Source organism: Pongo abelii, chromosome 4 (assembly GCF_028885655.2).
Source record: "Pongo abelii isolate AG06213 chromosome 4, NHGRI_mPonAbe1-v2.0_pri, whole genome shotgun sequence".
NCBI lineage: Eukaryota > Metazoa > Chordata > Mammalia > Primates > Hominidae > Pongo > Pongo abelii.
The window spans coordinates 186,895,529-186,922,663 of NC_071989.2; the positions used below are offsets into that span (position 1 = coordinate 186,895,529).

The 27,135-nt window shown below is 50.8% G+C and overlaps 2 protein-coding genes across 9 annotated transcripts in view; one reads left to right on the forward strand and one right to left on the reverse strand.

Annotated features, from left to right (window-relative positions):
• Positions 1 to 19,623, forward strand: RMND5B (required for meiotic nuclear division 5 homolog B). Of its 5 annotated transcripts, none has more exons than XM_024247177.3 (11): positions 1 to 486; positions 669 to 808; positions 7,155 to 7,305; positions 11,659 to 11,804; positions 11,928 to 12,068; positions 12,707 to 12,807; positions 13,022 to 13,188; positions 15,187 to 15,352; positions 16,599 to 16,701; positions 16,795 to 16,949; positions 17,035 to 19,623. In XM_024247177.3, the coding sequence occupies exons 3-11, from the start codon at positions 7,167 to 7,169 to the stop codon at positions 17,096 to 17,098; spliced, it is 1,182 nt and encodes a 393-aa protein (XP_024102945.1). In that variant the 5' UTR covers positions 1 to 486; positions 669 to 808; positions 7,155 to 7,166; the 3' UTR covers positions 17,099 to 19,623. The 5 variants fall into 5 exon arrangements, 4 of the variants coding, with proteins under 4 accessions (XP_024102945.1, XP_024102946.1, XP_054412310.1 ...); XR_010140087.1 differs by lacking the exon at positions 669 to 808 and having other exon boundaries at positions 16 to 486; positions 17,035 to 19,360; positions 19,460 to 19,623; XM_024247178.3 differs by lacking the exon at positions 669 to 808 and having other exon boundaries at positions 16 to 486.
• Positions 18,521 to 27,135, reverse strand: part of NHP2 (NHP2 ribonucleoprotein) — a 15,592-nt gene continuing 6,977 nt past the window's right edge. Inside the window, exons 1-7 of one of the 4 annotated variants that reach the window (XM_054555047.2) lie at positions 25,138 to 25,417; positions 24,810 to 24,971; positions 24,639 to 24,711; positions 23,742 to 24,065; positions 23,593 to 23,662; positions 19,943 to 20,048; positions 18,521 to 18,896 (exon numbers count right to left, since the gene is read on the reverse strand). In XM_054555047.2, the coding sequence (XP_054411022.1) occupies positions 18,771 to 18,896; positions 19,943 to 20,048; positions 23,593 to 23,662; positions 23,742 to 23,901 (462 nt within the window). In that variant the 5' untranslated portion in view covers positions 23,902 to 24,065; positions 24,639 to 24,711; positions 24,810 to 24,971; positions 25,138 to 25,417 and the 3' untranslated portion in view covers positions 18,521 to 18,770. 4 annotated transcript variants of the gene reach the window in all.

A 27,135-nucleotide genomic window follows, 5' to 3' on the forward strand; every position in this document is an offset into this window, starting at 1 on the left:
AGCCACTGCCCCTCACGGCCCCCGCGCCGCCCTCACTGAGCAGGGCGGGCAGCGCTGTAGGCGTAACCACTTGGGGCTTGGGGCTTCTGACCCGGGAGCCGGGCGCTGGGTTGAGTGCGAGGCCGACGCCTCTTCTGCCGGTTGGGGAACCCGCCCACCGGCGAGGAGCGGTCGCGGCCAGCGGCTTCCGCCGACTGGGAGGCCCGGGGCCCGGCCGGAGGGACTCGGAACCTGGAGGCGACCAGGCGCGACTCCCCAGCGGACTACAGACGCGGCTTTTCTGGCCGCCGCCCGGTTCCCGCGGGCGACTCCACTCGGCACGCGCGGCGGGGAGGCTCGGACGTCAGGCGCAAAGCCGCGGGCTCGTGGGACGGCAACCCCTCCGCAAAACCTCCAATGGGCGGGCCCGGGCCTCCGATCGCCCGCCGCGGCTTCCGGTTCCGATGACAGTGGCGCCGGAAGCCGGGGCCGGGGCTGCTGGGCGAGGTGAGAGCGTGAGGGCTTGGGAGCCGGCAGGTGCGGGCTGAGGGCGGGCACAGCGGCCGGCGGAGCTGAGGCGCGCGGCGGGGAAAGCTCGGCCGGCCTCCCGGGCCCCAGCCTTCTCCAGAACCCCTGCTACCCACGACTAAGCCCCGAACAATCTGCCCTTGGGCTTGTTCTCTTCGCAGTTGTCGGCCCGGGGCCGGGAGCTGGAGTCCCAGACTCATAGGTCCCGGCCCAGCCCCCGAAGAGCCGCCTCAGCCGGGGGGAGTTGCTCGGACTCAAACGTCCAGTCTTCGTGCGACCGCGCTGGGTCGGAAGTGAGCAGGTGCGCACCGGGCTCGGCAGGGCTTTGGAGCAGGGTCTTTGAAAGGATGACTAGGAGTTTGCCTGTCGTTTGCATGTTAATGCGGGTGAAACTCCCAGTAGGCGCTGCTGTCCAGGGAAAATGATGGGCTTTTTCCTCCTTCCAGTTTTGGTTAATGAGAAAAGATTAGAAACTTCAAGTAGGACTGTGTAGTAAAAAAAAATGGAGGAGGGCGATATGACAGGGTAACTGGTGTGAGGATGGGGCAGAGGGGTCAGCGTTGGATACTGTGGTCTAGCAGAGCATCTCTGAGGACGTGACATTTGCGTTGAAACCCAAATTAGGAGGCAGGCATAGGAAGATACGGGAAGAGAGTGGTCCAAGCAGTGCGAAGGCCCTGGGGCAGAAATCAACTGAGAGTATAGTCAAGGAACAGAAAGAAAGCTAGTGTGACTGGAGTATGGTAAGAAAGGGAAAGTGTGGTAGGAGATGAGGTCGGAGAGTTGGGGTTTGCTCACATAGAGTCTGTAGGTCATAGAAAGGAATGTGGAGTTTTTTCTAAGTACAGTGGAAATCTTTTGGTTTTAAGCAGAGGAGTGACATGTAGGGTAGAGAGTGGTTGGAGGTCGCGGCTGCAAAAGCATAAGAATTGGCTGGGCACGGTGGTTCACGCCCGTAATTCCAGCACTTTGGGAGGCTGAGGCTGGCAGATGGCTTGAGCTCAGCACTTCAAGACCAACCTGGCCAACATGGTGAAACCCTGTCTCTCCAAAAAATAAGGCTGGGCGCAGTGGCTCACGCTTGTAACCCCAGCACTTTGGGAGGCCAAGGCGGGAGGATCACTTGAGGCCAGGAGTTCAAGACCAGCCTGGCCAACATGGTGAAACCCCATCTCTACTAAAAATAAAAAATTTAGCTGGGCGTGGTGGCAGGTGCCTGTAATTCCAGCTACCTGGGAGGCTGAGGCAGGAGAATCGCTTGAAACTGGGAAGCAAAAGTTGCAATGAGCCAAGATCGTGCCACTGTACTGCAGCCTGGGTGACAGAGTGAGAATGTCTCAAAAACAAACAACAAAAAAATTAGCCAGGTGTGGTGGGGAGAGAGGGGAAGAATAGGGACAAAAGGGAATACATAAATAAATACAAAGGAGAAAAGGCCCCGCATGGACCACTTAAATGTGTCATGAACTCAGGAGTGTTCATGGGGGGACTACATGGTGCACCTGTAGTCCCAGCTTCTTGGGGTGGGGGGCTGAGGTGGGAGGATCACTTGAGCCCAGGAGGTCGAGGCTGCAGTGAGCCCTGATTGTACCACAGCACTCTGGCCTGGGAAACAGATTGAGACCCTCTCTCTCTTTTTTTTTTTTTTTTAATTTTTAAGCAACCCTATTAACTGAAGAGACCCTGCCTCACAAAAAAAAAAAAAAAAAGCGTTAAGAATTGGGTCAATGGAGGTTGTCTAATCTTTGTCAGGCAAAAGGGACCTTTATGATTTGCTCAAACTTCCTTTCTCCCTACACAGGAGCCCCTTGTTTCAGGATGCTAAATACTCCAGGATAAACCTCCATACATGCCTTTGTGGAGATTTTAATATTTCACTCATGTCTCTTTTCTACCCACTCCTACACGTTTGAGCTCAGGCTCTCTAGCACAAACTTAGGAAATGGATGTGGTTTTTTTTTTGAGATGGAGTTTTTGCTCTTGTTGCCCAGGATGGAGTGCAATGGCATGGTCTTTGCTCACTGCAGCCTCCACCTCCTAGGTTCAAGCGATTGTCCTGCCTCAGCCTCCTGAGTAGCTGGGATTACAGGTGCCCGCCACCATGCCTGGGTAATTTTTGTATTTTTAGTAGAGACGAGGTTTCACCATGTTGGTCAGGTGGGTCTCAAACTCTTGATCTCAGGTGAGCCACCCGCCTCAGCCTCCCAAAGTGCTGGGATTACAGGCATGAGCCACTGCGCCCGGCCAATCAACAATTTTTTTTTTTTTTTTGGAGACGGAGTCTCACACTGTCTCCCAGGCTGGAGTGCAGTGGCACGATCTTGGCTCACTGCAAGCTCCGCCTCCCAGGTTCACACCATTCTCCTGCCCCAGCCTCCCGAGTAGCTGGGACTACAGGTGCCCGCCACCACACCTGGCTAATTTTTTGTATTTTTTTAGTAGAGATGGGGTTTCACCATGTTAGCCAGGATGGTCTTGATCTCCTGACCTCATGATCCACTCGCCTTGGCCTCCCAAAGTGTTGGGATTACAGGCGTGAGCCACCGCGCCCGGCCCCAATCAACAAATGTTTACTGAGCATCTACCATGGACCAGGCCCTAGTCTGGGCATTGAGGGGGAGAAAGGACAAGTCTACATTCCAGCCATCGAGCAGCTCACAGACCAATGGAGGAGGCTGACGTGGACAGGCTGTTACTGTGCTGCAGTAGTTGAGGACTCGATGGGTGTGGTATGGCCACTCTTGCCAGGTTATAAAGCAGAAAAGGAGGCAGGGAGATTTCACTGAGGGCTCAAGGAGAGGTGATAATTTAACTACAGCTTATGTACTCTATACAAAGAAGTGCAGAGGGCACTCTAAAAATGGGAACAACTTGTGCAAAGGAAGCAAATATATAATTGCAAAGGTTTATATGTCAACCATGGTAGTGTTGGGCAAAAGGTAACGATCTGATGTGTGTTTCAGAGGGTCATCCTGGTGGATAATTTCTGTATATGTGAGACCTTGGGGAGGAAGGCTTAGGACCAGTGGACATGAAATTTCAATCATCAGTACTTCTATTAATCATGAAGTTTGTCAAAGACAAACACAATTCCTTGCGCCTGGTGAAGATGACTGACTATGATTCAGGCAGAGTGGCTTGCTCTGGACAGACTGAATTAACCTCCTGCATTTTTTGGATAGAATACCCACAAACAGTTCTGTTTTCTCAGTTCACTTATTTTATTTTTAAAAATTTGACCAGGTGATTTGGCTCACACCTGTAATCCCAGTGCTTTGGGCGGCCAAGGCAGGTGGATCACTTGAGGCTAGGAGTTCGAGACCAGCCTGGCCAAAATGGCGAAACCCCGTCTTTACTAAAAATACAAATATGAAAAAAAAAAAAAAAAAGAGCCAGGTGTGGTGGCGCACCTGTAATCCCAGCTACTTGGGAGACCAAGGCATGAGAATTGCTTGAACCCGGGAGGTGGAGGTTGCCAGTGAGCCAAGATAGCACCACTGTACTCCAGCCTGGGCAGCAGAGTGAGACCGTCTACAAAAAAAAAAAAAAAAAAAAAATTACTGAGTTAATCACACTCCTCAGTTCATGATACATTTAACTGGTCCATGCAGGGCCTTTTTCTCCTTTGTATTTATATTCCCTTTTGTCCCTATTCTTCCCCTCTCCTCACAACAGGAAACCATTCTGATGTGTTTGGTGTATATCTTCTTTTTGTTTTTTGTTTTTTTGAGACAGGGTCTCACTCTGTTGCTCAGGCTGGAATGCAGTGGCATAATCATGGCTGACTGCAGCCTTGACCTCCCCGGCTCAAACAATCCTCTGTCCCACCTCAGCCTTCTGAGTAGCTGGGACCACAGGCATGTGCCACCATGCCCAGGTAAATTTGCCATGTTGCCCAAGCTAGTCTCAAACTCCTGAGCTCAGCAGTCTGCCTGCCTTGACCTCCCAAAATGCTGAGATTACAGGTGTGAGCCATTGCTCCCAGCCTATATGCCTATGTTTTTAATTTACATAAATGGATTCTGCCTAGACCTCATTTTTTTCCACCTCAGTGCCATGTGTGGATCTTATCGATGTTGCTCTGGGTATATCTGGGATGCAGTTTCTAAATGCTCCACAGGTTTCCATAGATGCAGCCCCCACATTTTACTTACTTGATTCCTCTAGTGATGAGGTCCCTAGATTGTTTCCTACTCCTTGCTACAATGCAGTCCTGTACCTATCTCCTTCCTCAGCTTTGTAAATACAATTTTATCGCTTCTCAGCCTTTTCGCTAAGATCAAGTGTAGTAAATACAATTTCAAGATGCTGATTTGAGCTTGCCTTTGATAAGCCTGGTAGCCCTTGGTGTCTGACAGGGCCAGATTGTTTGACCTTCGTGAGGTCCTGGCTTTTTTGAGCCATGTTTATTTTTGATAAATTGTGATTCTAGTTCCCAGACACTCTTGGCCAGCATTCTAGTGTCCTGCCATCTTCCCCGGTTGATCATTCTCATGAGCTCTGTGGTTAATTTTCTGTTTCTCGTCATCATTAATGGTTGCTGTACACTCATTCCAACACAGATATTTGCTCTTTCCTTTCCTGGTGAAACAGTGGCCTGTGAAGCTGGTCCTGGGAGTGCCTGTGATATGAAGTACATAGAGGAGGACTCTGAGGCCAGAGCCAGACTGTCTGGCTTCAGTTCAGTTCCCAGCTCCTCCACTTCCCAGATGCCTGACCTTGGGCAACTGATTTAATCTTTGTGTCTCATTTTCTCATCTGCAAAGTGGGTCTAATCATTGTACCTACCTCATAGTGTTTTGGTGAGCATTAGGTAAATGAATTAATGTATGCAAAGTCATTAGAACAGTGCCTGGCACATAACAGGCTCCTCTTTGGAATGTCAGCTGTTAATAATAGCAATAATAATAATTACATCATTTCAGATAGGAGACCCTGTTATATTTTGCCATAATGGGTCACATTCAGTTGCAGGGTGTTTGTTCAGAGGGGATGGTGGGGGGTGGGGCGGCATAGCTTCTGGACTCTGTGACTATAGATTCCAGTGTAATAGCATTAGCTGTAAGGAAAAAGGGAAGAAACACAGCCCCCAAGGCCCTGGGTGCCTTTTCACTGTCACTTGTTGCCTGTCAGGTTGGGAGACAGTGGCTACAGATGGGCCAAGGTGCTGAGGCCGGGACTCGTGCTGGTGGGAATGAGTGAAGAGAGCCTGTGAAACTGGGAGGGTCTTGGTGGTCATCTTGGACATAAGATTCTCTTTCTCTTTGATGCTCCTCCGTACCCTTCTTGAGAATGGGCATTGGGCTAGATCAGCTCTGTCACAGACATTCTGAGGTTTGCCCACATGTTCAGTGTCAAAGGCTGCTCTGAAATGGAAAGGAGCAGTGGCCCAGGGTAGAAAGGACACAGAAGGAAGCCCCAGTGGTAGGGAGAGGAGATAGGACAAGAAAAGTCAACTTTCTTTCAATGGTATAATGCGGAGGGAAGGTTGTGTTGCAGCAAGAGAGGTTCTGGTCTGGTTGGGGAGGCAGGCCCAGTGACCAAAACTGAAAGAGAAGGGTGCAAAGTGAGAGTAGAGGGAGCTAGGTGGGCACAGGCTAGAGACAGCTGCTGAAGACGCTGACGTCTGAGCTAACTCAGAAGTGATGGGCCAGCCTCTCAAGTAGTCGAGGAGGTAAGGGTGATGGAGAGCAGGCCAGGTGAGGAAGCAGCATGTACCAGGGCACGGAGTTATGAGAGAGCAAGGGTTCTGTGCCTGTCCTCAGGTGCGCAGCGGGTGAGGGTGAGGCAGGGGTGGTGGGCAAGCCTGTCAGGCCGGCATGGTTGGCAGTTATTCCCCAAGCTGTGTTTCCAAATATCAGCCACTCAAGGACAGCCTTTATGGCTTATGTTACTATAGTATGTAGAAAAGCAGTTCCTCTGACTGTAAGAATGTGGCCATAATAACTCTATGAAAATACATGGGCCGGGCATAGTGGCTTATGCCTATAATCCCAGCACTTTGAGAGGCCAAGGTGGAAAGATGGTTTGAGCCCCAGGAGTTTGAGACCAGCTGGGGTAACACAGGGAGACCCTGTCTCTACGAAAAAAATTTTTAAATTAGACAGGTGTGGAAGCATACTCCTGTGGTCCCAGCTAGTCAGGAGGCTAAAGTGGGAGAATCCCTTGGGCCTGGGGGATCAGGGTTGCCATGAGCTGAGATTGTGCACCTGCACTCTAGCCAGGGCAACAGAACAAGAGCCTGTCTCTCAAAAAAGAAAATACATACATGTAATATGACATTATACAGTATATGGATTTCTAGTTAGATAGTATTGCCAGCTAAGGGCTCTGTGAGACCTGCTCTCTATTCTGATTTAAAAGGGAGATGAGCAAAGATTAAGGCATGAAAAGAGTTGAAAATGGAATAATAATTTTCTCACCATGATTAAGAAAAACCTCATCCTCACACCAGCCTGCACCTCCACTGGGCATCCCAGTGGAGTGAGGAGATGGGATGTTATATGCTTACCAAAACCTTGGTAAGCTGGGAACATTGATACATGATGTGGGAATGGTGAGAGGGATCTGAAGAGAGGTGGTCTGGGCACCCTGCCTGCTATGCCACCGTGGCCCAGATGGGGCCTGACCCAGCTGACCCTCCCCAGGCTGAGGCCGCCATGGAGCAGTGTGCGTGCGTGGAGAGAGAGCTGGACAAGGTCCTGCAGAAGTTCCTGACCTATGGGCAGCACTGTGAGCAGAGCCTGGAGGAGCTGCTGCACTACGTGGGCCAGCTGCGGGCTGAGCTGGCCAGCGCAGGTGGGTGGCCACCCTTGCAAGTGCCCTGCGACAGCCTCCCTGAGGACATGGGAGACCCGAAGCTACTGAGTGACAGGGTTCCGGAAGGACGATGATGAGGATGTTGGTACCTGCATCTCTAGGCCTCCTTGAAACCGGGTAATGACAGTCTCTGAGCTACTTCAAAAAGCCCAACAAATTATTAATTTACCTGAGATGATTCCCATTTACATTGTGTTTTCAACTTACTTTTCTATTTTTAACTTTTTTTCGTCTCATAATTTTTTTTTTTTTTTTTTTTTTTTTTTTTTTTTTTTGTGTGTGGAAACAGTGTCTTTTTTGCCTAGGCTGGTCTTGAACTCCTAGGGGCTCAAGTGATCCTCCTGCCTCAGCCTCCCAAAGTGCTGGAATTATATGCATGAGCCACCATGCCTGGCCTATTTTTAGCTTTTAAGATTTTAAAGATAATTTCAAATTTACAGACCAGTTCCAAGAATAGTATAAAGAACTGATATATACCCTTTACTTGGATTCACCAACTGCTCATATGTTGCCATATTTGCCGAGATCATTACTTTTTAACCATTTAAAAGTAAGTTGTAGATAACATAGCCCCAAGCCTTCGTGTGTATTTCCTAAAATCAAGGGCATTCTCTAACATAAAAACAGTGTAGTTATTAAAACCCAGAAATTGCCAGGCGCAGTGGCTCACGCCTGTAATCCCAGCACTTCGGGAGCCCGAGGCGGACAGATCACCTGAGATCAGGAGTTTAAAACCAGCCTGGCCAACATGGCAAAACCCCATCTCTACTAAAAATACAAAAACTAGCTGGGCATGGTGGTGGGCTGCAGTGAGCCGAGGTCATGCCACTGCACTCCAACCTGGGCAACAGAGCAAGACTCGTCTCAAAAAATTAAATAAATAAATAAATCCAAGAAATGAAACATTGATATAATATTACCTAATAACTATAGTTCACATTTCTTTTTTTTTTTTTTTTTTTTTTGAGATGGAGTCTCACTGTTGCTCAGGCTGGAGCGCAGTGACGTGATCTTGGCTCAACTGCAGCCTCCACCTCCCGGGTTCAAGCGATTCTCGTGCCTCAGCTTCCCGAGTAGCTGGGATTAAAGGCGCACACCACCACCTGCAGCTAATTTTTGTATTTTTTAGTACAAATGGGGTTTTGACATGTTGGCTAGGCTGGTCTCGAACTCCTGACCTCAAGTGATCTGCCTGCCTCGGTCTCCCAGGGTGCTAGGATTACAGGTGTGAGCCACCACACCCAGCCAGCGTAGTCCACATTTCAATTTTGCTTTTGTCCCAGGAATTTTTTTTTTTTTTTGTTACAGAGTTTTGCTCTCATTGCCCAGGCTGGAGTGCAATGGCGCAATCTCAGCTCACTGCAACCTCCGCCTCCCAGGTTCAACAGATTCTCCTGCTTCAGCCTCCCAAGTTGCTGGGTTTACAGGCCCATACCACCATGCCTGGCTAATTTTATTTTTTTTTTTGTATTTTTAGTAGAGACGGGGTTTTGCCATGTTGGCCAGGCTGGTCTCGAACTCCTGATCTCAGGTGATCCACCTGCCTCAGCCTCCCCAAGTGCTGGGATTACAGGTGTGAGCCACCATGCCCGGCTGTTCCAGGAATTTTCATAAAGCATTTTAATATCCAGTCCAAGAACCAATCCAAGATCACACACTGCATTTAGTTTCTCCTGTGTAATCTTTAGTTTGTTTAATCTGAGACATTTCTTCTGTCTTCCTTTATCTTTCATGACATTGGTATTTTTGAAGCATTAAGGCCAATTATTTTGCAGAACGTCTCTCAATTTGGAGTTTTCTGATGTTTTCTCATTACTTAGGTTTTGCATTTTTGGCAGTACTTCAGAAGTGATTTGTTTCTCAGTGCATCACACTGGAAGACACAAGATGTTGGTTTATTGCATTATTGCTGTTGTTCACTTTTATTTTGGAGACAGGGTCTCACTTTGTTGCCCAGGCTGGAGTGCAGTGGCATGATCTTGGCTCACTGCAGGCTTGATCTCCTGGGCTCAAGTGATCCTACCACCTCAGCCTCAGGAGTAGCTGGGACCACAGCAGTACACTACCAGGCCCAGCTAATTTTTTTTTTTTTTTTTTTATTGTAGAGACAGGGTCTCCCTGTGCTGTCCAGGGTGGTGTCGAACTCCTGGGTTCAAGTGATCCTCCCGTGTCAGCCTCCCAAAGTGCTGGGATTATGATCTGCTGCACCTGGCCTGATCTTCACTTTGATCACTTAGTTAAGATGGTAGCTGCAAAGTTTTTCCACCGTAAACTTCCTAATTTTTCTTTGTAATCACTAAGTAGTTTGTGGGCTGTAATCCTAGCACTTTGGGAGGCTGAGGCAGGTGGATCACTCGAGCCCAGGAGGTCGAGACCAGGCTGGTCAACATGGCAAAACCACATCTCTACTAAAAATACAAAAATTAGCCGGGCATGGTGGCACATGCCTGTAGTCCCAGCTACTTGGGAGGCTGAGGCATGAGAATCGCTTGAACCCAGGAGGTGGAGGTTGCAGCAAGCCAAGATCACGCCACTGCATTACAGCATGGGTGACAAAGCGAGACTGTCTCAAAAAAAAAAGTGGTTTGTGGGGAGATACTTTGATACCATATAAATGTCCTATTCTTTACCAAATTTCAGCCTACTAGTTTAGTATCCATTAATGATTGTTGTGTGAATTATTACTAAGCTGTCTGCAACATGGTGATTTTTCCTGCTTTGTCATTCTTTATACATTTATTAGTTGGCATCCAACTGTAAAGAAGCTTTCCCTTCTCCTTTCATTATTATCAGTTCACACTCATATTCTTATTTTATTCAATAGGTTATAATCCATTACAGTTATTTAATGTAATGTTCAAATTGTCTTAGGTCTGACCAGAGGGAGTCCCTGGTTCCTATGTCTTTTTTAAAAATTGAGCTATAATTCACTTACCATTAAACTCACTCTTTTAAAGTACTCTGGCCAGGTGCAGTGGCTCATGCCTGTAATCCCAGCACTTTGGGAGGCTGAGGCAGGTGGATCACCTGAGGTCAGGAGTTCGAGACCAGCCTGGCCGACATGGTGAAACCTCGTCTCTACTAAAAATACAAAAATTAGCTGGGCATGGTGTCATGTACCTGTAATCCCAGCTACTCGAGAGGCTGAGGCAGGAGAATCGCTTGAACCCAGGAGGTAGAGGTTGCAGTGAGCCAAGATTAAGCCACTGCACTGTAGCCTGGGCGACAGAGCAAGACTCTGTATCAAAATAAATAAATAAAGTACAACTCTGGATGGGCATGGTGGCTCATGTCTGTAATCCCAGCACTTTGGGAAGCTGAGGCAGGTAGATCGCTTGAGTCCAGGAGTTTGAGACCAGTCTGGGTAACATGGTAACCCTGTCTGCCAAAAATACAGGTATTAGCCAGTCTCATAACTCGGTCTCAAAATAAATAAATACATACATACATAGATGAAAATTAAAAAAATAAAGTACAACTCAGTGGTTTTCAGCATATTTACAGAGTTGTACAATCTTCACCACTATCTAATTTCAGAACATTTTCATCACCCCCAAAAGAAACCTCACCCATTGACTAGCTCTCCATTCCTCCCTCTCCCTAGCCTCTGGCAACCACTCATCTCTTTTCTGTCTCTCTAGATTTGCCTATTTTGGACAGTTCATATAAAAGGAATCATACCACATGTAGCCTTTTGTGTCTGGCTTCTTTGATTAATAGAATGTTTTCAAGGCTCATCTATGTTGTAGCCTGTATCAGCACTTCATTCCTTTCTATGGCTGAATAATAGTCCACTGTATGGATGTGCCATATTTTTCCACTAGTTGATGGACATTTGGGTTGTTTCCACCTTTTGGCTATTATAAATATTGCTGCTATAAATATTCACTTACAAGTTTTTGTGTGGACGTGTTTTTATTTCTTTTGGTATATCCTTAGGAGTGGAACTGCTGGATCATACGGTAACTCTATGTTTAACCTGGCAGTTACCAAACAGAATCCTATGCATGCTGTAGTCCATGAGTTAAAATAAACACTTGACCCTTAGTAAGTGCCAAATCATCTTCATTTCACAGCAACCTGTAATTTCACAGATGAGGGAATGAAGGCTCCCAGAGGTGAACTGGCTTTTCCCATTTGACCAGTTCCAAGTCAGACAGTTAAAAAGTGGCAGGACCTGGAAGAGAAGCTAGTTCTTTCACCCTGGCATTCAGGGCTGCCTCCTGGGCTACGGGGCTGGCATTTAGAATAGAGGAAGCAGAGCTAAGGTCTGCTGCCAAGGCAGGTGCCCCAGTCTTCCTCCTCTGTGTCCTTATTCCACTTTCTCTGCAGCCCTCCAGGGGACCCCTCTGTCAGCCACCCTCTCTCTGGTGATGTCACAGTGCTGCCGGAAGATCAAAGATACGGTGCAGAAACTGGCTTCGGACCATAAGGACATTCACAGCAGTGTATCCCGAGTGGGCAAAGCCATTGACAGGGTGAGCATGTGGCCAGCTCCAGGCCTGGGGTGGGAGTACCCTGAAGCTGGGATGTACAAGGACTCGAAGGACAGCCAGCAAGAGTGCCCGCATCACCAGGCCCTGTCTCTCCTCCTCCGTCAGAACTTCGACTCTGAGATCTGTGGTGTTGTGTCAGATGCGGTGTGGGATGCGCGGGAACAGCAGCAGCAGATCCTGCAGATGGCCATCGTGGAACACCTGTACCAGCAGGGCATGCTCAGCGTGGCCGAGGAGCTGTGCCAGGTACAGCTGGGCCGGGCGGGCATGACAACCTGCCTGCTCTGCCTTTCACCTGCTAGTTTTCACTATATGAAGTCCCTGCCATTCTTCAAATCCATTTATTTCCTAAAGGAAATCAGCACCTCTGCCAGAAGTAGAAGGTAGCTTTAAAAACGTATATGATGAAAAGAGAAGTTACTCATTTCTAGTTAGAGTTGGTTGCCAGCCAGGGTTCTGAGCTGAGGCCTCATATCCCTTAAATGAAAAGGGAGATGAGTGAAATGACAAAGTAGTACTTGTTAGGTGTTAAAGACACACTGGTGGTAAAAGTAAAGATTTTCTCTACTGTACTAGGAGGACTGAAGAGGAGTAATGTTCTCGCCATGCAACTCAGTGCGTAGCCTGGGGACTGTCTCCATTGCTACGGTTGTGGGGTGGGGTTTGCAGTCTGCACTCTGGAGGTCAGCATGTCATACTCAGCCTCCCCAGGACTGAGATGGGAACAAGAGAGGCCCAAGTGGCTGGCAGGAGACCAAGCTCCTCAAGCAAAGCCCAGCTCTCTCTGGCCTGTCTTTGGCGGGTGAGCTTTTATTATGTGCATAGCAGAGAACTTTGGAAACACCATCTTCCAGTGGTGGGATCTCTTCTCTCTCTCCTTGTAGGAATCAACGCTGAATGTGGACTTGGATTTCAAGCAGCCTTTCCTAGAGTTGAATCGAATCCTGGAAGCCCTGCACGAACAAGACCTGGGTCCTGCGTTGGAGTAAGGAGGCCCTTGGGTGGGCCAGCAGCACTCTGCTCCGACCTCTCAGGGCACAGGGCTTGACTGTGGTCTTCAGTTCACCCAGATGTACTTGACTTGCCTCCAGCCCTGTCTCAAGAGCCTCACACAGGCTTTTGGGGCCCTCCTCTCAGGTCCTGGCTCTCAGGTCCTAGCCCCCACCAGCTCTACACTAAACTGGCCCCTTTCTTCCCAGATGGGCCGTCTCCCACAGGCAGCGCCTGCTGGAACTCAACAGCTCCCTGGAGTTCAAGCTGCACCGACTGCACTTCATCCGCCTCCTGGCAGGAGGCCCCGAGAAGCAGCTGGAGGCCCTCAGCTATGCTCGGCACTTCCAGCCCTTTGCTCGGCTGCACCAGCGGGGTGAGTGCCCAGGCGGCTGGGGTTGTGCTGCCTGGCCTGACACATGTCTGGATGTGGTGGGTTACATCAGGCTGCCAGTCCCTGCACCCATGTGGGGCTGTCTGTTACGCAGATGCCTCTCCCCAACTAGAAACTTCTCTGACCCCTCATTGTGTCCAGAATGAACTCTAGGCTCCTCCTCTCTCACATCTGCCATACCTTTAGTTTATAGCTTCAGCGCAGACCACCCAGGGTCCTCGTGCCTGCTATGCGCCACACCACACTCAGAGCATGCCATGCCCGTCCCGCCTGTTCTGCCTCATGTGCCTCCCTGACCTGGTTGGCCTATGGAAAAGTCCTTTAAGAAAAAAAAAGGCCAGGCGCCGTGGCTCACGCCTGTAATCCCAGTACTTTGGGAGGCCGAGGTGGGCAGATCATAAGGTCAGGAGATCGAGACCATCTTGGCTAACATGGTGAAACCCCATCTCTACTAAAAATACAAAAAAAATTAGCTGGGCATTGTGGCGGGCGCCTGTAATCCCAGCTACTAGGCTGAAGCAGGAGAATGGCATGAACCCGGGAGGCGGAGCTTGATCGCGCCGCTGCACTCCAGCCTGGGCGACAGAGCGAGACTCCGTCTCAAAAAAAAAAAAAAAGACTTGTCTGGGTGCAATGGCTCATGCCTGTAATTGCAGCACTTTGGGAGGCCAAAGCAAGGGGCAGATCACTTGAGCTGGAGACCAGCCTTGGCAACATGGCGAACCCCTGCCCCTGCTCCCATCTCTACAAAAAATAAAATAAAAAAGACTCAATTGAGCACTCTTCCTTTCATGCTAGAATTTCCAAACCTGGAATCTGAGTCTCACCTATGCTTACAAGTAGTAACCTGTACTAACTTGTTTTTTCAGTTCCACCTCATATTTATTATTTTAAATTTTATCTCAAAATAAATATGAAAACCAAGCCATGATTTATTAGTTATTTATTTATTTTTGAGACAAAGTCTCACTCTGTTGCCCAGGCTGGAGTGCAGTAAGTGGTGTGATCCCGGCTCACTGCAACCTCCACCTCCCAGGTTCAAGCGATTCTCCTGCCTCAGCCTCCCGAGTAGCTGGGATTACAAATGCCTGACACTGGCCGGGCGTGATGGCTCACGCCTGTAATCCCAGCACTTTAGGAGGCCGAGGCAGGTGGATCATGAGGTCAAGAGATCAAGACCATCCTGGCCAACATGGTGAAACCCCATCTCTACTAAAAATATGAAAAATTAGCCGGGCGTGGTGGCGGACACCTGTAGTCCCAGCTACCCGAGAGGCTGAGGTAGGAGAATCACTTGAACTCAGGAGGCAGAGGTTGCAGTGAGCCGAGATTGCGCCACTGCCCTCCAGCACTCCAGCCTGGCGACAGAGCGAGACTCTGTCTCAAAAAAAAAAAAAAAACCACACCAAAAAAACAAGTGCCTGACACCACGCCTGGCTAACTTTTTATATTTTTTAGTAGAGATGGGGTTTCACCATGTTGGCCAGGCTGGTCTCAAACTCCTGGCCTCATGTGATCTACCCACCTTGGCCTCCCAAAGTGCTGGGATTATAGGCATGAGCCACCACGCCCGGCCCCAAACCATGATTGAAGTTTTAGCTAGATACTGCTGCCTCCTGAAAGCTCTTAACCTGGGGTTGCTCTAAATGGAGATTAGTGTGGAGACACCAGTGCCAACCTGAGGACTTATTTGATCGTTGATGCAGTTGGGGAGGAAAGAGAACTGGAAAAGAACTGTCCCCATTCCTGATTCTGTGTTAGTAATGCCTGTTCTTGTCCTGCAGAAGCAGCCTGGACCTCCACCTCCCCAATGGATTTTACAGTCAAATTTGCCTGAGGGCATTTTCATCCCTGCTCAGTCTGCTCAGGGGCTTGGGAGCTGCTGGGCTCAGCATACTGTGCAGCACAGTCCTGCCGCCCGCTTGGGGGTGGACCCAGAGCCCTGCACCCACTGAGCTGCACCCCCTGGTTGCCTTGTAGAGATCCAGGTGATGATGGGCAGCCTGGTGTACCTGCGGCTAGGCTTGGAGAAGTCACCCTACTGCCACCTGCTGGACAACAGCCACTGGGCGGAGATCTGTGAGACCTTTACCCGGGACGCCTGTTCCCTGCTGGGGCTTTCTGTGGAGTCCCCGCTTAGCGTCAGGTACAACCCAGCCCTGTGAGGGCAGCACAGGTGGGAGGGTAGAGAGGGAATCATCATTTGCCAAGGCCCTGCCATGTGCCAGGAACAGTGCTCGGTGCTTTCAGAGACCGAAACTGGCTTTCTTAGTCATTCTTCAGGAGAGGAATTACCTGTTTTTACAGTTAAACTGAGACTAGGAAGAGTTATGGCCCGAGGTCACCATGAGGTCAGTGGCGTGGTCAAGGTTCCCGTTTTGTAAGGTCTCCTGAATGAGGTCCCTGCCTCTCTTGCATCTCACCCTGAATCATTGCAAGACCTTCCCAGCTAACCCATGCCCCTCTGCAGCCCGCCTTCCTCATGACCTCATGTCTTAAACACCACTTGCCTTCAGGGGAGATGTGAGTGGTTGAGTAATATGTATTCAGCACTGCTGCTGACACCTCCCTCAGAGCTCACAGCAACCCTGGGAGGGAGAGCCACTGTTATCCTCCTTCTACAGATGAGGAAATGGAGGGTCAAGATGTGCACTCACTTGCCCAAGGCCTCACAGGGAATAGGCACTTGAACCTGACCCCAGAGCCACACACTCCACCACAGTGGACAGTTGTCACTGTGTATTTAGACTGTTTATGGTGTCTGAGTACAGCACCTCCATATAGTGGACTGATTCTACGCTCATCTGTTACCATGGACTCAGTTTATAGAATGTTATTTCCCAGCAAGAACAACATCAGCACCTGAGGATGATTCTGTTGTGCAGGGCTACTTTGTGCACTGTGGGGTATTCAGCATCTGAGCTTCCAGCCAGTAGGCTCCCTTCCCCATGCAATTGTCACGAGAACGGAACCCCAACCTCCATTTGTTAGGCAGCCTAGTTGATAGCCACCATTATAAAGATGTGTTATGACTACACAGCAGGGTACATCCTACAGGCAGGCTGGGGCCCTTTGGAACTGCTCACTGTCCCCTAGTCACACCAAGGACTTTTCAGTCATTAGGATGAGCAGATATCTGCCCCTAGAGCTATAGGAAGTCTCCCCTGTAGGTTCTCAAATTTTGGGGTGCATTAGAATGAGTCTCTAGAGTCAGACATACATAAGTACATATGTGGCACCTTATGAAGAATGTGAGGGATCTCTGAGGACCGATTTGACTGTGCACCATTTTAGAGCCCTGTCTCAAGGTCCATGCTGAAGTATGGCACGCTGGCCCTTTTTGCCTGTCTGCTGTGATCTGAGCCACTCTAGCCCCTGTTCCTTGTCTGCAGCTTTGCCTCTGGCTGTGTGGCGCTGCCCGTGTTGATGAACATCAAGGCTGTGATTGAGCAGAGGCAGTGCACTGGGGTCTGGAGTCACAAGGACGAGTTACCGGTGAGGCCTGGCCCGGGGAATCGTGGGCAAGAGGCACTGGAGAGGACAGCCATGACAGGAAGTGGAACTCACCCCCTTTGCTGCCCTTCCCAGATTGAGATTGAACTAGGCATGAAGTGCTGGTACCACTCCGTGTTCGCTTGCCCCATCCTCCGCCAGCAGACGTCAGATTCCAACCCTCCCATCAAGCTCATCTGCGGCCATGTTATCTCCCGAGATGCACTCAATAAGCTCATTAATGGAGGAAAGTAAGTTCCCCGTGCTCTACTCCACCTTGGCTTGGCTCTCCTACTGGCCACCCCTGAGACGTTCTCGGTTCTCCTCCCTTTGCAGGCTGAAGTGTCCCTACTGTCCCATGGAGCAGAACCCAGCAGATGGGAAACGCATCATATTCTGATTCCTACCTGGAAGGAATTTTGTTGAAAGGGGTTTTCACCTGTGAGCCTTGGTCTGTCTCAGTAGGGTGGTCAGCTTCAGTGGACTGTGGTTGGTTTCAGAGCGCCTGGCTGAGGAGTTCCGCTGAGGGGAGGGCTGGAGCAGCCCTTTGGCAGAGGCTGAGGAGGGAGATGGACCAGCCCACACCTGTCAGCTGGCTCCATGGCATAAGGAAAGGGAGATACTGGCCTCTGTGCTCCTGCTGTCTCTTCCTGTTCTGTTTGCCTTTGACTTAGTAGCAACCGACAGAGTGGCAAGGGATTTGGTCTTCAGCAGTAGACATCCTTCCACCCCTGCCCTCAGCCAAGTCTCTTGCTGCCATGCCAATGCTATGTCCACCCTTGCCCCTCGGCCCAAGGGTGTCCAGTGGTGGCCCACCTCTTCCTCCCACTACAGCCTCAACAGTACGTACCATCTCCCACTGTAAATAGTCCCAGTTAGAACGGAATGACATTGTTTTATAACTTTGAACAAATGTATTTGCTGCCCTTCTCACTTCTCCTGGCCAACCTTTAGCCTCCCTGACAAATTATGACCACGTGTCTACCACACACAGGGGCTGGCACGGCCTGGGGGCTGCTGCAGACAAAAACACGGCCAGCAGGTATCCAGTGTCCAGGCAGGAAGAACCCAACTTGACTGCGGGGAGCTTAGATGGCAGACCCCGGGCAAGGTGCTTTTACATATACCCATACCAGATCTTACTACCTCCATAGGAGAAATCCGTGTAATGGGATTCAGGAAAATGAAGTAACTTGCACAACAGGGCTCACAGCTTAGAAAGGAGAGAGCTTGGGGTTTTAACCAGATCTGACCCTCAAGCCCAAGCTATTTCCAGTTTATTCCAGGGTGCCTGAACTTGGCTGTTATGTATACTGAGTCCCGTGCAGGGCCTCTGACAGCACGAAGGGGCCCCAAGTCTAAAATATTTGAAGGGATTGGGTTACTAGGGCCATTATGTTAAGCAAGAGAGAGCTCGGGGGGATGCATTTTAGCTTCATATTCCTATTTAAAATTTGCTGTGTGGGTGGGTAAATTGCTTCCATAAGCTTCACAGTGGTATTTAAGGCTCCTGGGGTAAGTTAGGAATGGGGGTGTTCCTGATGTGGGGGCTTTAGGCTTCCGTGAAGTGGGTCTGGGCCCCCTACCTTACCTCACAGCCTCAGTCTACCCTGGAAGAGGGAGTTGAAAATGCTGGGATAACAGCAAGATCAGTTCTCAGCTTGAGCCAAAGCACCCGGCCCTGGGCAGCTGAGCATTAGCACAGAACCCTCTGAGTCCTTCGGGCTCTCTGGTGAGGAAGACTGCTTCACTCTTCCCGCACACCAACTCCTTGGCCCAACCAGCAGCTACTGCTTAAGAAAACACCCACAGACTCACCACATTTTAGTCTTAGCATTTACTTTCCCCACCCCACATTCTTGGAACAGCCTTTAGTTCTACAGGAAATGGCACTGATGGACAGAAGACTGGCATTACTTTCATGAAAGGGCTGTTAGAGCTGCCTGGGAAGAAGGCGTGCCTTGGGGAACAGGAAAGATGCTGTCACTGTGGGTGGGCAGGAGGACAGCCAGTCTTCCTGCCGCCAACCCAGTAGCTTCCAGCGGCAGGTGCCCAGGTGCTACCAGAGCCCCTCATAGGGGTAGGGGCAGGGACTGCACCTCCTCCAGGCACTCGTCGTAAGCCTCCTGGTACTCCTCGTGGGGCTTGACCATTATCACACAGGTGGGGCGCTTGGAGCCTGCGGCTGCACCCAGGTCCTATAGAGGGGAAAGAAGTGCTGTTTGGAAAAAAGGCTGTACAACCTGTATGCCAGGAAGTCACCAACTGATGACCCACCAGCCTAATCTGGCCTACAACCATGTTCTATTCGGTCCATGTTCTATTTAAAAGCATCTTGAATTGGTTGCCATCATTTAAACTCAATCAGACTTTGAAGGCATGGTCCAGCCACACAGGGCCTACATTCCCGCATGGCAACTATGAAAGGGCTCCAGCCCAGCAGGGGCTGTCCCGGTCCCTGCCACCCCCACTTCCTGTGCCTCAGATCTGGCCCCTGCTACATAAGATAAGGACAGCTACAGGTCCCTCTGAGTCTAAACCCACCTAACCAGACTAACATGGGTGAAGCATCTTAGCTTACAAAGCTTGCACATACATTTATCTCTCTATTCTCATAGTCCACAGATAACTGACTATTCGGTTCTTACCATCAGGCCAAACGGTAAGTTCCTTCAGAACAGGGCCTCTCCCTGCTTTATCCCAAGAAGTGATACTGTAGGTACCCATGATCCACCCCTAGCCTTTTTTTTTTTTGAGACAGGGCCTCACTCGGTCATGCAGTCTGGAGTGTGGTGGTGTATGATCATGGCTCACTGCAGCCTCGAACTCCTGGGCTCAAGTGATCTCCTGCTTTAGCCTCCCAAGTGGCTGGGACTACAGGCATGTGCCACCACACCCAGCTAATTAAAAAAATTTTTTTGTAGAGATGGAGTCTCACTTTGTTGCGCAGGTTATTCCTGAACTCCTGTCCTCAACTAATCCTCCTGTCTTGGCCTCCCAAAGCACTAGGATTACAGGTGTGAGCCACAGCCCCTGGGCTGGCATTCCCATCTTACAAGATGGGAACTGAAATGCAAGAAGTAACGTATCTGTAGTCCCAAAACTAAGAAGATGTGGAGCCGAGAATCCATCCAGGCCTGTCTTAGCTCCAGCACTCCCGGCTCTTTCCCACACTCTCCTGCTATGGTAGACTATCCCAGACACCCCAGTGCTGAGCAAGGTCAGGGGGCCATGTGCTCCTTACCGTCTTAGAGGGGATATAGACATAGGGCAGATTTCGGTCCTCACACATGACTGGGAGATGGCAGTATACCTCAATGGGCAGGGTGTCTCCTGCCAAAACCATGATGCTGAAATGAGAAAACACTGTCATTTCTGGCTTGCTCCTTCCTTCTTTCAGTTGTAAATGCCACCCTGGGCTGGGTCTTAGGGATAGAGACAAAATTGTGTTTGGTGAGCACACTCTTTGGGGGTGATCTCTACCTCTTGGCAACATACAGGTGCCACCAAAGTGATGTAGTGCTCGGACAGGTGAAGTACAGGATGGGTGCCAAGGTGTATGAGCTCAGCTCTCTTTGGAGAGTCAAAAAAGGGTTCAACCAGGAGGTGACACTTGAACAGTATGCTGATGGATGACTGTGTGTCACGCAGCCCATGGAGGGGCTGGGGCGGGGGAGAGCATGTGGTGCGAGAATCAGAACGGCACCAGACACAGCCAGAGAGACTGGCAGGGGACAGCCCGAAGGCCTTGAGTACCAGGCTAAGAAGCATGGGCTGTGTCCCAAGAGTGACAGTGAGGCAATGAAAGCTTGCCAGAGACTCCTCAGCCAGGGTTCCTAGCTGACCAGGTGTCAAGGCTGGGGGGCAAGGGCCTCAGGAGCCTGAAGACACAGAAGGAAAAGTCTGCTCTCCCATGCTGGATAACAGGCAGACACACGAGGACAGAGCCCTCGGCTGAAAGAACTCCTCCACACTCCTACTGCTCCTCTGGGCTCTCTGCTGGCTCCCCTTCTGTTAAGCGCCTTTAACTGTGAGTGTTCCTCACAGCCTTGTCCTCGGCTGACCCCTCCTCTCAGTACCTTCTTCCTGGCTGTCCGGAGCCACTGCCATGGGGTCAGGTGCCATCTATGTGCTGAAAACTCCCAGATCTACTATCTCCAGCCTGGCCCTTTCTCTTCCATGCTCCACACCCCTATAGCTATCTGCCTATTTGACGGTTCTCCTGGTGTGGGGAGGGGTGGAAGTCATGTGTCTCTACAGCACCTCAAAAACTTACCCAAAACCAAACTTGTGATCTTTCTACACAAATCTGGTCCCCCTCCACTGTTCATATCTCAGATTGGGCCCTCTGTCCCTCCAGCTGGGCGTGTCAGAACCTACAAGTCGTCAATGCCTCCCCATTCTCCACATCTAAAAGTCCTTTCAAATCTGTCCCCTTTAATTCTGTCTCCACCATCACCTCTCCAGGACTGCAGTAGTCTACTACCTGAACTTTCCCAAACCTACTCGTACCTCTCTAATCCTTTCTTCAATTGTCAGAAAAATCTTGGGGTGTAGAAAATAATAAAAATTATGTCACTTCCTGGCTTTAACCCCCAATAGCCTGCAAAGCACTGAGTGTAAAAACTAAATTTCCTGTGGTCTACAAGACCCCCTAAGAAGGTAGCACCTCTGCCCCCCGACCCCCTAAGAAGGTAGCACCTCTGCCCCCCAGACCCCCTAAGAAGGTAGCACCTCTGCCCACCAGACCCCCTAAGAAGGTAGCACCTCTGCCCCCCAGACCCCCTAAGAAGGTAGCACCTCTGCCCACCAGACCCCCAAGAAGGTAGCACCTCTGCCCCCCACACCCCCTAAGAAGGTAGCACCTCTGCCCCCCACACCCCCTAAGAAGGTAGCACCTCTGCCCCCCACACCCCCTAAGAAGGTAGCACCTCTGCCCCCCACACCCCCTAAGAAGGTAGCACCTCTGCCCCCCCACACCCCCTAAGAAGGTAGCACCTCTGCCCCCCCCACACCCCCTAAGAAGGTAGCACCTCTGCCCCCCCAGACCCCCTAAGAAGGTAGCACCTCTGCCCCCCCAGACCCCCTAAGAAGGTAGCACCTCTGCCCCCTCAGACCCCCTAAGGTAGCACCTCTGCCCCCTCAGACCCCCTAAGAAGGTAGCACCTCTGCCCCCCCAGACCCCCTAAGAAGGTAGCACCTCTGCCCCCCCCAGACCCCCTAAGAAGGTAGCACCTCTGCCCCCCAGACCCCCTAAGAAGGTAGCACCTCTGCCCCCCAGACCCCCTAAGAAGGTAGCACCTCTGCCCACCGGACCCCCTAAGAAGGTAGCACCTCTGCCCACCGGACCCCCTAAGAAGGTAGCACCTCTGCCCACCAGACCCCCTAAGAAGGTAGCACCTCTGCCCACCAGACCCCCTAAGAAGGTAGCACCTCTGCCCACCAGACCCCCTAAGAAGGTAGCACCTCTGCCCACCAGACCCCCTAAGAAGGTAGGACCTCTGCCCACCAGACCCCCTAAGAAGGTAGCACCTCTGCCCACCAGACCCCCTAAGGTAGCATCTCTGCCCCCCAGACCCCCTAAGAAGGTAGCACCTCTGCCCCCCAGACCCCCTAAGAAGGTAGCACCTCTGCCCCCCAGACCCCCTAAGAAGGTAGCACCTCTGCCCCCCAGACCCCCTAAGAAGGTAGCACCTCTGCCCACCAGACCCCCTAAGAAGGTAGCACCTCTGCCCACCAGACCCTCTCCTGCCCCGAGGCCCACTCCAGGATCCTCCCACCCCCCCAAATTAATCCCTGTGTCTTAAGAGCTCAGCTCAAATGTGACTGCTGAGGAAAACTTCCCCTGATGTGCCCTCCCCAGCTAGGTTAGACGCCGTTGAGCATCAAGTCTGCCCAACACTATTGATCTCTTGAACACCTACAGTTTCACTTATGGGGATAAAGCAAGGAGGCCCTGTTCTGAAGGAGCTTACCATCTGGCCTGAGAGGGTGATAAAGGGAAGAAAAGTGTAAACAAGGTTCAAACTTTGATAAATGCCATTAAGAAAAGTGGGGTGATGAAGTAATTATCATTGCACTCTGTTATTTTCCTTCATGGCTATCACAACGTGTAATTATTTGTGTGTGTGTCATTATGTGATCAATGAATGTCACTGTTTCCCCTATAGCACAGTGCCTGAAAAAGAATACATTCAATTGTTAAGGCTGCCAGGCGCGGTGGCTCATGCCTGTAATCCCAACGCTTCGGGAGGCCGAGGCAGGAGGATTCCTTGAGCCCGGGAGTTCAAGACCAGCCCGGGCAACATGGCGAGACTCCTCTGTCTCGGCAAAACAACAATAACAACACTTAGCCAGGCGTAGTGGCGCAAGCCTGTGGTCTCAGCTACTCGGGAGGCTGAGGTGGGAGGATCGCTTGAGCCCAGGGGGACGAGGCTGCAGTGATCGCACCACTGCACTCCAACCTGGGTGAGAGCTAGACCCATCTCAAAAACAAACAAAAACGTTAACGCTCAGTTCCTTAAATACAGAGCTGGAGAGGGCTCATCCCTAGGACTGAGATTCAGGGCTGAGAGGATTAGGGCGGGAGCCGGAGGTAATCTGAGGCAAGGAGCGGAGCCCGGGGAGGAGGGTTCCTGAATTAATGAAGGTGGGTCTACCCTAAGGGACTTAGCTTACACAATTCGCTTCACTTTGGAATTCACTTTGAGCTGGTATACGTGATGTACCGGTATTGTTGTACCGGTATTGTACCAAAGGGACTTTACCGACTGCTTGATTGGCTTCTGTATATGGGGCTAGGTCAGAGTCAGCCTTTTTACTGCGCACCTACTAAGTAGAGATTTCTCTGTTAACGTTTAGAAATGCAAAATTCGGAGGAAGGAAGGTTCTTACCCTTTTTCTCCTTTGTTGACAAATTTCTGAACCTCTTTCACCCCGCGCCGAATCTGCTTCTGCTTCACCGCTGCAACGACAGAAGAGTCGGTCGGGGCCTCGCTCAGCCACCCGCGCCCCCATCCCGGCCACGCCGGGGTCCGCCTCACCTTTCTTGATGCATTTGTAGAGCTTCCGCGTGAGGCGGCGAGAAGCCAGGGGCTGCGCGATGGGGTTCTGGTTGACCAGCAGCTCCTGGTAGGTGCGCTCCCCGGAGCACGCCTCCGCCTGAGCCTCGGGCCCGTCGGGATCTGCCTTTATTTTGGTCATCGCAGCAGCCGCTGAAACCTAGTCCCAGGGAGGCGAGCGCACGCGGTCCACTGCTTTAGGCATCACTTCCAGGTCATCAGCCGTGCGAGAAGCCGCGGTACAACACGGCCAATCAGGAAAGGAAGTCTCCGACTCAGCCCAATCGTTGACGCTCAGCTCCGTAACTACGGAGAGCGGAGAGGGGCGGAGTCATGGTCCTAAAGGCGGGGCCATCCCCGGACCAAGGGACTGGGTGGAACGGATTAGGGCGGAGCGGAGGGAATGTGAGGCAAGGGGCGGAGCCCTGGGAATCGGGGCCGGAGGGGGCGGGGCCCTGGGTGCTGGAAAGGCTGCCTCCTTTCTTTTCTTTTTTTTGAGACGGAGTTTCGCTCTTATTACCCAGGCTGGAGTACAGTGGCGCAATCTCGACTCACTGCAACCTCCGCCTCCCGGGTTCAAGCGATTCTTCTACTTCAGCCTCCCGAGTAGCTGGGATTGCAGGCATGCGCCACCACGCCCGGCTAATTTTGTATTTTTAGTAGAGACAGGGTTTCTCCATGTTGGTCAGGCTGGTCTTGAACTCCTGACCTCAGGCGATCCGCCCGCCTCGGCCTCCCAAAGTGCTGGGATTACAGGCGTGAGCCACCGCGCCCGGCCTAAGGCTGCCTCCTTTCTTGCATAATTTTTCTTTGTTTTCTGACCCCTGGACCCCGCTGCGCAGGTGTGAAAGATATAGAGCAAGGAATGACCCCACTGACCTGCGTCTGCACCGCTTTTCCCCAGATAGCGTGTGGCTCACTCTCATCCCGCAGGGTTCCGTTTCAGTGTTTCCTATGGGAGAGGTTTCCCTGGTGATTTTATCTAAAATTGCAGTCCCCTCTCTCTCCAAACCAGCATCCCCTCACCCGCTATTTTCCCGCAGTTCTTACCATTGCCTGACGCTACACATGCAGAGGGCCTAGCCGAGAAGCCAGCCGGGGCTGAGGGAAGGACGGCTCCAGCGAAGCCGGGAACAGCGAAGGGAAGGCTTTGGGGACTGAGCTCCCTGCCGTGCAGGGTGAGAGCTATGAGGAGCTGCCCTTTGGATGGGTCTGTAGAAGGTAAAGGGACAGAGCTGCCAGGATGTGGGAGGCGGTGGCAGGCCGAGATCCAGTGGATCTTGGTATCTCTGATTAGCCTCTTCCACTATATTTTGGAACTCTGGATGGATATTAATTAGATAATGGCTGCAAATTACTAATTTGTAATACTAATTACCTTTGATCCTGATGTGGCAGGCCTGCCATTTTTGTGTTGCTGGAACAGGCCAGTAAGTAGAAACTTAGAAGTGTTCTGGTGGTTGTGGGTGGGAGCACAGGTCAGTTAAACCAACTTAAAAATTGGCCTTTCCCCGGTGTGGTGACTCGTGCCTGTGGTTCCAGCTACCCAGGAGGCTGAGAGGGGGATCACTTGAGCCCAGAAGTTAGAGGCTTCAGTGATCCATGACTGCACCTGTGAATAGCCACTGCACTCCAGTCTGGGCCACCCAGGAAAATCTTGTCTCTAAAACAAAACAAAACAACAACAACAAAAACCTTGTAACTCTGGAACTAAAGTGCAATCAATTTTATTTGTTTTGCATTAAATAAAAACAAATAGGCCGGGCACGGTGCCTTACGCCTGTAATCCCAGCACTTTGGGAGGCCGAGGCGGGCAGATCATGAGGTCAGGAGATCAAGACCATCCTGGCTAACATGGTGAAACCCCCGTCTCTACTAAAAATACAAAAAATTAGCCGGGCATGGTGGTGGGCGCCTGTAGTCCCAGCTACTTGGGAGGCTGAGGCAGGAGAATGGCGTGAACCCAGAAGGCAGAGCTTGCAGTGAGCTGAGATTGCATCACTGCACTCCAGCCTGGGCGACAGAGCGAGACTGTCTCAAAACAAAACAAATAGCTTTCTATGGCTGGGCATGGTGGCTCACGCCTGTAATCCCAGCACTTCGGGAGGCCAAGGAGAGCAGATCACTTGATGTCAGGAGTTTGAAAACAGCCTGGCCAACATGGTGAAACCCCTCTTTACTAAAAATACAAAAATTAGCCCAGCATGGTGGCATGGGCCTGTAGTCCCACCTACTCGGAAGGCTGAAGCAGGAGAATCACTTGAACCCGGAAGGTGGAGGTTGCAGTGAGCCAAGATCACACCACTGCCCTCCAGCCTGGGTGACAGAGAGAGGCTCCATCTCAAAAACAAAACAAAACAAAAAATATTTTTAAAAATTCAGTATTTTGCCCAGGTGTGGTGGCTCATGCCTGTAATCCCAGCACTTCGGGAGGCCAAGGCCGGTAGATCACCTGAGGTCGGGAGCTTGAGACCAGCCTGGCCAACATGGTGAAACCCTATCTCTACTAAAAATACAAAAAATTAGCCGGGAGTGTTGGTGGGCACCTCTAATCCCAGCTACTCGGGAGGCTGAGGCAGGAGAATTGCTTGAACCCAGGGGGTGGAGGTTGCAGTGAGCTGAGATTGCACCATTGCACTCCAGCCTGAGCAACAAGAGCAAAACCCCGTCTCAAAAAAAAAAAAAAAAAAAAAATAGTATTTTATCTTGTTTATTTATTTGCTTATTTTAGAGATGGGATCTCAGTATATTTGTTGCTCAGGCTTGCCTTGAACTCCTGGTCTCAAGCAATCTCTGCCTCAGCTTCCTAAGTAGCTGGGACTACAGGTGCACCTGCACCTAGCTATTGGGGGAACCAGTCCCCAATACTTCAACGTAGGTTCTTTTCTATTTTCCCTAAGTGTCAGCCGGTCTGAGAAATAAAGGGAAAGAGTACAAAAGAGAGAAATTTTAAAGCTGGGTGTCCAGGGGAAACATCACATGTCGGCTGGTTCCGTGATGCCCCCCGAGCCACAAAACGAGCAAGTTTTTCTGAGCGATTTTCAAAGGGGAGGGAGTGTACGAATAGGGTGTGGGTCACAGGGATCACGTGCTTCAAAGGCAATAAAATATCACAAGGCAAATGGGCAGGGCAAGGTCACAAGGCCAGGGCAAAACTGGAATTGATGATGAAGTTTCATGGCCCACTGTGCATGCATTGTCTTTGATAAACATCTTAACAGGGTTCAAGAGCAGAAAACCAGTCTGACTAGAATTCGCCAGGCTGGAATTTCCTAATCCTAGCAAGCCTGGGGGTGCTGCAGGAGACCAGGGCGTGTTTCATCCCTATCTATAACTGCATAAGGCAGACACTCCCAGAGCTGCCATTTTAGAGGCC

Excerpts from the sequence above, each read along its gene's own strand:
- RMND5B (XM_054556335.2), top strand. The coding sequence starts at position 4,093 with ATGATACATTTAACTGGTCCATGCAGGGCCTTTTTCTCCTTTGTATTT. Across the intron at positions 16,702-16,794 it reads GTCACAAGGACGAGTTACCG|ATTGAGATTGAACTAGGCAT; the intron begins GTGAGGCCTGGC and ends TGCCCTTCCCAG. Across the intron at positions 16,950-17,034 it reads AAGCTCATTAATGGAGGAAA|GCTGAAGTGTCCCTACTGTC; the intron begins GTAAGTTCCCCG and ends CTCCCTTTGCAG.